The sequence below is a fragment of the Arachis ipaensis genome, chromosome B09 (genome assembly GCF_000816755.2).
Source record: "Arachis ipaensis cultivar K30076 chromosome B09, Araip1.1, whole genome shotgun sequence".
NCBI lineage: Eukaryota > Viridiplantae > Streptophyta > Magnoliopsida > Fabales > Fabaceae > Arachis > Arachis ipaensis.
The window spans coordinates 139,509,181-139,520,594 of record NC_029793.2 but is presented as its reverse complement, the minus strand read 5'-3'; the positions used below and the strand labels follow the sequence as shown (position 1 = coordinate 139,520,594).

The window sequence follows — 11,414 nt, the reverse complement described above, 5'->3', positions numbered from 1 at the left end:
TTTGACTGCTCATAAAATGTTGGAAACAATATCCATTGTATTAATGATGTAATCGTTACTCTTTTGAGATATATAAACCAGGGGACTGAAACATCAATTTTGACCAACATGTGATTAAACACAATCTTGTGTCAGAAACAAAAAATAATTGGTTGCTGGTTTCAACTAGATTTTGTTATTAAACAAGAAAACAAGCACTTTTCTTATGTCTGAAAGAAGTACAAGGCACATCATCATCATTTGGAATCCTCAAAACATGAAATGCTTTCTCACATCATATATCAATGATCTAAAAAATAATCTGCACTAAAAATGTACAAAGAAAAAAAAGAGAATCCTAGTAAAACTGGCTCCTAGGAGTCAAATAAGGAGCATCATCAGAACTTAACCAATCCCCAACAACAGCATTCTGTGTCTCTGGTGTATCATTTGGACAAACAGGCCTAATTCTCACCCTAGGCTTAGTCAATGGCAATGATGGAAGTGGCGCTTCTTTCTTGAGAATTCTAGCTGCATCTCTCACCCTTGGCCTCTTCTCATAATCAGGATGAACACAAACAAGCCCCACCAACAGCATCCTCTCCATCTCTAGTACATCAAAGTTACCCTTCAATCTTGGATCAGCAGCATCAATGAGCCTGTTCTTCTCCCACAATCCCCACACGAAATCCGCAACCACGGTTCCATCATCCTCCACTGGCTTCCTCCCTGTAGCCACCTCCAACACCACCACACCAAAGCTGTAAACATCAGTCTTCACTGTCGGAACACCGGAGTACACGTATTCCGGTGCAAGGTAACCCATTGTTCCTGCTGGTATAGTAGCATCCCTTGTGCTAGAACTATGCTCATACACTTCAGCAAGTCCAAAATCCCCAAGCTTAGCATTGAACTCTGCATCAAGCATTATGTTGCAAGTCTTCACATCTCTATGAATGATTTGCCTCTCACATTCTTCATGGAGATAGGTAAGAGCAGAAGCAACTCCAAGAACTATATTAACCCTTTGCTTCCATGTTAAGACAATTGAAGAATTGAAGTTCCTATGAAGAACCTTGTTGAGGCTGCCATTTGGTAAGTACTCATAAACCAAAAGCAGCTCATTGCCCTCACAGCACCATCCCTTAAGCTGAACCAAATTCTTGTGCCTCAAGTAACTCACCATGGTGGCAAATTCAGTGGCGAAAGGATTGTGCAAACAATCCAAACCATCAACATTGGCAAACCTCTTCACTGCAACATCTCCACCACATTGAAGTGACCCTTTGTAAACCTTTGCTGAAGCACCTTCCCCAACAAGCCTATCACGATTAAACCCCATTGTAGCAGATTTGATTTCAGAAAGTGACAATCTCATAGGCACTTTACTTGTCTGAAACCTACAATTTTTCTTTCCAGTACCATTATTTTTCTTCTTTGACAAGAAAATTGAGATAACAAAACCTGCAGCCACTACAGAAACCAGAAATGCAGTTATCCCTCCCAATCCAAGAGCCATCTCACCAATCTTCTGCTGCCTGCGACGCGTGCCGTTTCGCCGAATGGACGAGACAGAATCCAAATCACCCTCCCCTGGATAACAAAAGACACAGTTCCCTTCTTCAACGGTATCCATAGGGGTAACCTCTTCACGAGAGCCATAATCCAAAGTCTTGAATTGCCAATGATCAATAACATGAATACCGGAACCTCCACCATTGGAAGCAGAGAATCCAACATGCATGAACTCCTTGAGTTGCTCAGAAAGATCCACCTGGGAAGCAAGAATCGGAGTTGGAGGCCTAGTTGAAGAATAAGAAACCCAAACACGAACCATCTTCATGGAATCCCTATACTCAATCCACGCATTGATGACTTTCCCGCTCCTGAGGTCAACGCCGCGAGACAGAGCATCAACAGAGGCAAAAGAAACGACGGTGCTGAGATCAATTCCGATGTGATTGGCGTTGATGTCGCCGAGCGCAGGGTCGAAGCTCGTGTCGAATTCGACGGCGAAGAAAGAGTCTTGGTGCTGTGGTTGGTCGAGAATGGCTGCAGGGAGTCCCAAGTAACCGCGAGAGAGGGTTCCGAAGTCGGTGTTGGAGGAAATGAGGAAGGCGATGCCGTCGGCGGAGGGGCAAGAAGGGGAGGAGGCGATGGAGAATGAGAAGCGGCACGTGAATGAAGCAGTTGAGTTTGTTTGGGGATCAAGAAACCGAATAGGGTAAACGTAGAAAGCTCTTCCAACACCTGAACTCGAAGATGAAGAAGAAGACGAAGAAGAAGAAGAAGATTCGGAGCAAGAGAGTTGGTCGGTGGTGAGGGTGATGGAGTGGTCGGTGAAGAAGGCGTCGCCGTAGAGAGTGACGTTTTCTGAAGGAGAGAAAGGGGAAGAGAGGGTGGTGGTGGAGGGGAGGAAGAAATGGAGGCATAAGAGGAACAAAGAGTGAAACCTCCAGCGCATTGTATGACAGAGAAAGAGAGAGAGTCTTGAAGGAGCTTAGCTTAGATTTGAAAATGGCGGCAATTAAGTTTGTGTTTTCAAGAATTGACTGCCATGCATGGTGGCAGTGATACAGTTACAATGGTGGTTGTCGTCGTTGAAAGCTAAACCATCAGAGAATGGCACTGCGGGGTTTCAGCGAAACTTTTTTTTTTTTCCCCTCTCTGGGCCTACCGTTTTTTTTAACTTGGTGTCAACTTCAAAGCCCGATGATTTTACTATTTGACCCTTACAGTTATACTAACAAACTAGTGCGCGCGTGTTCTACCATTTTTTCAAAGCAGGTCTATGACTATGTTTTCGAATCCACCGCTTTGGTTTGTGTGTAATTAGTGGTTCTTCCGTAAAATACAGGAAAAAAAAAATTAAGGTGTTTAGGGCACAGTGAAATTTCTCAACCTTGAAGGACAATTGTACATAATTGAATGGGTAGCGGATGATCTATTACGCCAGGAGCAGCAATAACAATAATGGATCAGAGACTCATTCATGGTCAATGGTGCAGTTATCTATTTTTACAAGTGAGTTCATTTCAAGTTCAATATGCATTTCAGTCTTGCATTGATGGTGGAATTTGAGTATGCTCACCAATGAAATCAAAGAATAGAATTATCCTGACATTTTTTCCAACGTGTGCCGCGTGTACACCATTAGCATTCGATTTTGATGTTTTGTTGATACAAATATCCCAGCCAAAAACAACCATAGAATCCTGATTTTAAAAGCCTTCAGATTAGAAAGTCCAAGTCCAAGTCCACTCCTAAAAGTATAGTCGTTACTGGCGCGTAATGACTAATGACTAATTAATGAGTGACTACACAATAGAGAGACAAGAGGGAACTGAAGAATCGTGTGGGATTAGAATAAGTTCATTATCTAAGAAATGAAGGTTATACAATTATACTGTTGTTGGCTTGAATACATAATGGGTGGCTATGTCCTGAAATTGCTTGTTTTGTTGGTATTGCTATGGCATTTAGGATCCAACCATGCAGCAACAGAGGGTGGAGAAAAGAAGTGCAAAGAGAGGGAGAGACTTGCTCTGCTCAAGTTCAAACAAGGCCTCCATGATAAGTATGGCATTTTGTCTTCATGGAAGGACGAGAATGATTGCTGCAAATGGAAGGGGATTCGATGCAACCATGAAACTGGGTACGTTGAGAGGCTTGATCTTCACTGCTCTGAACCACAATACTACTTGAGCGGTGAAATCAGCCCTTCCTTGACTGTCCTCCAACACTTGTCGTATCTAGACCTCACTTGCTTATATAACGCCAGTACTCACATCCCACAATTTTTGGGTTCTTTCCCAAATCTATGCTATCTTAATCTCTCTTCTGCTGCTTTCTCCAATTATGTTCTAAGAAAACCTTATTTTGAGGGAGAGATCCCATCACAGCTGGGAAATCTCTCGCAACTGCAGTATCTTGATCTTAGCTTCAATCTTCTTGATGGAGCAATCCCTTCTCAACTTGGAAGTCTCTCACAGCTACAACATCTTGATCTTGGTAGTAATCAACTTAGAGGAGTGATCCCCTACCAACTTGGGAATCTTTCCCAACTGCAGCATCTTGATCTTAGTGTCAACCAACTTGGAGGAGTGATCCCCTACCAACTTGGGAATCTTTCCCAGCTGCAGCATCTTGATCTTCGCTACAATCAGAACCTCAATGTTCATGGTAAAAATCATGGCGGTATTCAGTGGCTGTCAAATCTCTCCTCTCTAACAAGCCTTGACTTGAGTGATGTCCTTAATCTCAATGATTCTTCTCTCCACTCACTCCAGTTCCTTGGAAAGCTTCCAAGTCTAAAAGAAATGAGGCTAAGCAGGTGTGGCCTTTCTGATTCTCATATTCTTCCATTGTCTAATTCCAGTTTGAATTTCTCTACTTCCCTTGCTATACTTGATCTGTCTCAGAATTATTTGACATCACAAACTATATTCCATTGGGTGTTTAACTTCACCTCCAATCTCCAAGTGCTTGACCTTTCCTACAACATCTTAAGAGGCACCATTCCTGATGATTTTGGCAGCATAATGCATTCACTTGAAAGTATTGAACTCTCAAACAACAATCTAGAAGGCCCTGTTCCAAAATCTTTAGGGAATATATGCACCTTGCAATCATTTTCTGCTTTCAACAATCACTTGACTGGGGATCTTTCGAGTTTTATTCACAACTCTTCAAGATGCACCAGTAGCTCGTTACAAGAAGTGCTTTTATCAGGAAATAAAATTCATGGCATGTCGCCTGACATTTCAAACATCTCATCTTTGAAAGAGTTATGGCTTTCAGATAATGAATTGCATGGAGAAATACCTACAAGCCTGGGATTGCTTACTGAGTTGGAGAGTGTGCTTCTTGATGGAAATTCTCTTGAAGGTGTCGTCACTGAATCCCATTTCACTAACCTCTCCAAATTGAAATCCTTTGACTTAGCCGGTAGCTCGTTGACAATCAAGATTAGTGCTGGCTGGGTTCCACCGTTCCAAATACAAGTTTTGCGCATACCAGGTTGCACGGTAGATTCTAATTTTCCACATTGGCTAAAGAATCAAAATGAATTCTGGTGGCTTGATATTGCAAATCTCAGGAATCTGGATTCTGTGCCGAACTGGTTGTGGGGAAAATTGCTGACAATGACTAGTTTCAATATTTCAGGCAACAATCTCACTGGTACAATTCCAAATCTCCCAATTGAGTCATCTTACCCAGAAATAGATTTGACTTCAAATCAATTTGAGGGTTCCATTCCACGGTTTTGGTTGCAAGCAGGTGCCTTGTATCTATCCAACAATAGATTTTCAAATATAGTATCATTTGCTTGCGGCAATAAGACAGCCATGCATTTGGGGATTTTGGATTTATCAAACAATCAATTGAAGGGTGAGTTGCCTGATTGTTGGAATAATTTAAACTCACTAGAATTTCTTGACCTGAGCAATAACAAACTTGAAGGAAAGATTCCTTTCTCATTGGGTGTCTTAACGAACTTGGAGGCTTTGATTTTAAGAAACAATAATTTCACTGGAAAATTACCTTCTTCCTTGAAGAATTGCTCCCAGTTGGCCTGGTTGGACCTGGGACAAAATGAGTTTCATGGTCCAATTCCATTATGGATAGGAGAAAGCTTAAAACAGTTAGTAATCCTAAGCTTAAGATTCAATTACTTTAATGGAAGTCTACCCTCAAATCTGTGTTTGTTAACAAAGCTTCAAGTTTTGGATCTCTCACAAAATAGACTATCAAGAGGGATTCCAACCTGCATAAAGAATTTTACTGCAATGACTCAAGATGCTGGAAGCTCAACTGAACCAATGAATCATGAGTATGCATACAAACTTAGAGGAAGTAATGTCACTATTTATGTGGGAGAACAATATAATTTTTACCTGTTTTTAACATGGAAAGGAGCAGATCGTAGCTTCAAAAATGCAGATATGCTTCTAACAGGCATTGACCTCTCAAGTAATCATCTCACAGGCGAAATGCCAAAGGAAATTGAGTTGTTATTTGGATTGGTTTTATTGAACTTATCAAGGAACAGTCTCAATGGGGAAATCATCTCTAACATTGGAAACTTACAATCACTAGAGTTTCTTGATTTGTCAAGAAATCATTTGTCAGGCAGAATTCCTTCAAGTCTCTCCAAAATTGATCGTCTTGCTATGTTAGACTTGTCAAACAATGATCTTGATGGCAAAATTCCAATTGGAACGCAACTGCAGAGTTTCGATCCTTCAGCTTATGAAGGAAATCCCAATCTTTGTGGGGAGCCTCTTAACAAGAAATGTGAAGAAGAAACCACAGAAGATGAGAGGCGAGTAGCACAAGTGAGTGATGAGAATTCAATATTCTTGGAGGCATTATACATGAGCATGGGGATAGGGTTCTTCACAGGCTTCTGTGGCTTCATAGTTTCAGTATTATTCATCTCCCCTTGCAGAGAACCCTACTCCAGGTTCTTGAATAGTTTGGTCACCAGAATCTATCTGATCAAAAACTCACTATATAGGGCTAGAGGATGAGCAGGTAGATTTCTTCCTTGTATTGAAAGTGGACTTATTCTCAAACACTTGTTCCATGTACTGAAATTGAAATTTCTTGCAGGATTTCCTACTTTTGCTTGCGTTATGGCCTTATGGGGGGTGAAACTGCATCTTCTATTGTTATCGATAAACCCAATGGAATAATTTGGTTCACAGCATGCTAGTGGTATGAATGCATCTTCTGCTGTTAATGTTAAAAATTTATCAATGTGTTTTTGAGTATTATTTGTTGCTTTTTTCTTTCTAGTTCTCAGATTATCAAATTTAGTAGTTCTGTTCTGTTCTTTTTTTTTTTGGTAATAAAAGGGGCCTAGGCCCAAGGAAGGGAAAACATTAGCTACAGTCTTGGATTACATCAAGGGTACGAGGGAGTTCTATTCTGTGTTTTGAGATGAATTCCCATGTGATGCACACCTTTTTTTTTTTGGACATGATGTGATGCGCACCTTCAAGCTTCAAGAACTGTCTTCTTTTTTCTTTTTCCGGTTGAGAGCTTCAAGAATTGTCTTTGAAACTTGATAGCTGACAATAATGACAAAATGGTGTGGCCGTGTGGGACTGATTCGAAAAATTTGGGGCTTGGACCAAATGGTCTTGGGCTCAACTTCAAAGCCCAATAAATTGCGGACAAGTCTAAAGGGTTATGAAGTAGTGAAACTACTTTAGCTACCTGTAGGGCTGGAAGTGAGTCGAGCTGAACCGAGCTAGACCAAGCTCAAACTCAGCTCACGAAAATTGAGCTTGGCTCATGACTCGACTCATTAACAATCGAGCTTATTTCTTAAGCTCAAGTTCGGCTCACCAAAAGCTCACGAGCTGGCTCGAGCTCACGAGTGGGCTCAAATAAGAGAAACATAAATACATAATCTATAATTTTATATCAATAAATTATAAATTTTTTATTTATGTCCTATATTAAAATTATATATCGAACCAATTCACGAGCTAATGAGCTGAGCTTATCCAACCTCAAGCTCGGCTCATTTAATTCATGAGTTCAATTTCAGGCTCAAGTTTGGCTCACCAGCTCACGAGCTTAGCTTATCGAGCTGTTAACGAGTCGAACTCGAGCTGGCTCATGAGTTGACTTGACTCACTTCCAGCCCTAGCTACCTGTCAAATAATTAACTACTACAAATACCAAAAACAAAAATTAATTAACTACTACTAATACCAAAAAGAAATAATTAACTACTAAGTAATAACTAGGCCAATTTAGGAATATGTAATATATTGATGGTGTTTCATGGTTGGGTAGTGAGTAGTGACTACTACCTTTTTTTTGGTAGATATAGTGACTACTATTTTGAGCAAGTATACACGCGCATAATAATAGAATCAGTCAAGTAACCTTCACATTAACATGTATATGTATGATATTATGTGGAATAAAATGCATGCTACTTATATAGAGATTGAGGCAGAAATGGTCCTCATTGGTAGACAAATTAAATCATTCATATATATAAAGTAAAGAGCAACAAGCTATATCATATAAAGACATCAAGCAACACAACAAAATTTCATGCATCTTGAATATAAATTTGTCGTTCCTTGTTCTCTGTGTTATCTGTTTGCTAATAAAGATCCAAATCGAAGAATAGGGAGTAACAAAACCAACATAATAGATACAATAAAACGCCTTTATATAACAAGTCAAATAGTAAATATCAATAATGACAAGAAATGAAAGTTCTTGACCTAAAAAGTAATAATTAACCTAATACTTGAGATAACAACTCGAGATTGTATTGGTTAATCTGTAATTCTTAGATATAACAAGTGATATATTAGTTTTTAAGGTGCGACTCATGGACTCGAAAGGTGAAATTTGTAAGTGTGCGACATCTTAAGAAGATAATGAAGTAGGAGTATTATGAGAAGGATGTTAAGGAAATTTTGGTACAAGTTGAAAGGTTAGTCCTGATGTTCTTTGGGAGTGATGAACGAAGTGAAAAACACTATATGTGTTTGACTTATTAAGGAACAAGAGAGTGTGAATGTTAACCACATCTTGTTAACACAAACTTATCTTGTAACCTTTTGTATCTGATTATACTTCTTTCTCATGTTTGGTAAAAGGCTAAAATTATGTAACATTTTGCATACTATATCAATTTTTAAAGACCAAAATTTTTGTAAGGAAGGTAGAATATAATGTCTCAAGCTTTTTTTTATTACTATCTAACCCTCTAATTTTATCAAAATTCCTAAACTACCCTTATCCCTCTTTTTCCAACCTTAACCATAATCTAAAAATCCCTAATTTCATTACAACACATACACCTACAAACAGGAGAAAGAAAGAGAGAAAGGGAGGAGAACAAAAATCAGAGGGGAGAGATTGAAGAAGAAAGGAAGAAAAAGAAAGGGAGAAGAGGGAAGAGACGACGCTAGCAGGGATGGGTGCCGCTGTTGCCATTACAGAGAAAAGAAGAAACTCACGAGAGAGAGAGAGATAAGAGTGAGATCACAGACCTTCCATCGAGAAAGAGAAAAGCGTGCAATGGAGAAGAGGAAGGAGGGAGTCCTGTCGTTGTTGCTGTGCCCGTCGCCGCTGCTGCCGTTGATCAAGACCGTCACCGTCCCGGTTGAGGCCATCGTCGTCGACAAATAGGACAGAGAAGAAGGGCGCGAACGGGAGAGAGAAAGGGGAGCTCTGCTGGAGCTCATCGTTGAGATGCTGCTGCCTTCCACCACCACAAGACAGAGCCAGCCTTCTGTTCTTCCATTGTTATTGCGGTTGCCTCCGTTGCAGGTGGAGGAGGTCACCGGAAAAGGGATTGTTATGTTCTGCTTCTGCTTTTAGTTTTTCATTGGTTGCCGGAGTCTATTATCGTCAAGAGCCACCATTGCTATACCTTTACCTTGGTAAAACAAACCACATTCTTCTTGTACTTGACATCTCTTTCTATTCCTGTTTTGCTTCTATCTACCTTACTGTCTCGCTCCATTTTCGTGCTATCTTTTTTGATTAATTTGCTCTTGCTATTATTTGTTATAGGCTAGAAGTGGTAGTGATGCTGCTATTGTTGTCGAGATTACATCCGTAATATAATCGTTGCTGTTGTTTGAAAGGAAGTTGCTACCACTGGCTCGGTCCAAATTCTGCGTTCTTTCGTTTCATTCTATTCCAATATTTCTCACCTTTTAATTCGGCACTCCGAGTTTGGTCTCTTCAGTCCCTTAGGACCACGCTGTAAGTAAACTTTACATTTATAACCATTAATCTTTCGATTTATACCCTTATGAGTTTTTAATTATATTTATAAAATTATTGTTGAAGAACTTTAATTTGATTAGAATAATTGATTTATTATTATAGTTGAATAAATATTTTTACGAAACTCATACCTTAGAAATTTTACATGAGACTATATATATGTTTGATGAAGCTTTATATTATTTTAGCACATTTGATTTTATTCGAATATATACTTTTGAAGCATTGAAATATTTGTTAGTATTCACTTACTTTGAAATTGTGATTAAAATTGTGAAATATGTTTGAAATTTCTTATGATTAGAAAAGTATGATTGGAAAAGATTTCTGATGAGGAAGTATTATCTTATTTGATTTGATTTGATACCTTATATATTTGAAAGATCAAAGATTTGTTGTCTTTGAAATTATATGTTTTGAATTGGTTTGGGAGGCTCGTATTAGAAAACCGTAGTTAACGGCGGTTATGACATTAACGTAGATGTATCTAACTCAGACTCCAGCTAGCAGGGGTGTTGCTAGCCTAATGTATAGGCCACACGTTAGATCTGTTATTCTATTAGGACACACAAGAAGAAAGGGCTACTCATAAAGGTAGAGCCGCCTAAGTATAGACTTTTGATTTGATTTCTGTATGAGAACTCCCTTATTGATTAACTTATTCATATAAATTATTATTTTCTAACTAAAATTATTTTTATAATAATGTTTATATGATCTCATGTGAATTATAGATGTACTGTCTACTCACTAGGTTGCAAAACTTACTCTATTTTTCTAAAAATATTTTTCAGGAATAAATATTTGATTATATGAGTCTTTTTATTCAAGAGGAATAATCTGCAATGGATATCTATTCTTTGTTAAGTTATTAGACATCATCTGCTCCATATGTCACCAGCAGGATTTATCTATATTTATTTATTTTATTTTATTTAAAATATGTAATTATTCATTCTAAAAGTATAAATTTATCAAAAATATTTGTAACATTCTTATTTATCTTATATTCGAATCTGTTAGACTTGTTAGTGTTAGACTTGTTAGATGACTATTTTTCTGAGCGACAGTTATGACTATTTTGGGTTGTGTCATATATAGTCTTAATAACCACATGATATGAGGGAATATGTTGGACTCTTACATATACGTATATTAATAAAAAAATAATAATTCCAAAAAAAAAAACTTTCAAACTTTCAATATTATGTTCCTAGCAAATGAATTACAACAGATTAATGAATTGATCAGTTAATTTTCCAAAATGTTCACACTAATGAAAGCAAATTAAATCATTTGAGAGTAATATTGTAACGCTTAAAATTCCAAGATGCAAGAGTCATTATTATTAAGTGAAAAAACAATAATGTGTGTTAGCTAACATATGACTTATTTGTAATTGAAGAAGCATAAACTTCTCATATTGGCACCGCCATGCAACCCAAAATTCATGTCCAATTGTTCTTCACCAAATTAAATAGCTCCCCAGATTTCAATGGGAGTTTCTGATACACTACCAGAAAAGCGGTGGTTAGTCACAGAAAAAACTGTGGCTAACATCAAGAAATTTCATGGCGACTAAGCGTTAACAAAGAATACATTTTCGTGGCTAACAAGGGCGACGCCTTTTTCGTTAGCCACGGTTTTCGACCGGTTAG

General features: G+C 38.4%; 2 protein-coding genes across 2 annotated transcripts; one reads left to right on the top strand and one right to left on the bottom strand.

The window, feature by feature from the left end:
- Positions 332–2,636, bottom strand: LOC107619170 (L-type lectin-domain containing receptor kinase S.6). Its single transcript, XM_016321409.2, has one exon. The coding sequence runs from the start codon at positions 2,441–2,443 to the stop codon at positions 338–340; it is 2,106 nt and encodes a 701-aa protein (XP_016176895.1). The 5' UTR covers positions 2,444–2,636; the 3' UTR covers positions 332–337.
- Positions 3,218–6,988, top strand: LOC107619169 (receptor-like protein 12). Its single transcript, XM_016321408.2, has 2 exons — positions 3,218–6,516; positions 6,595–6,988. Exon 1 carries the CDS (start codon positions 3,366–3,368, stop codon positions 6,510–6,512), a length of 3,147 nt encoding a protein of 1,048 aa, XP_016176894.1. The 5' UTR covers positions 3,218–3,365; the 3' UTR covers positions 6,513–6,516; positions 6,595–6,988.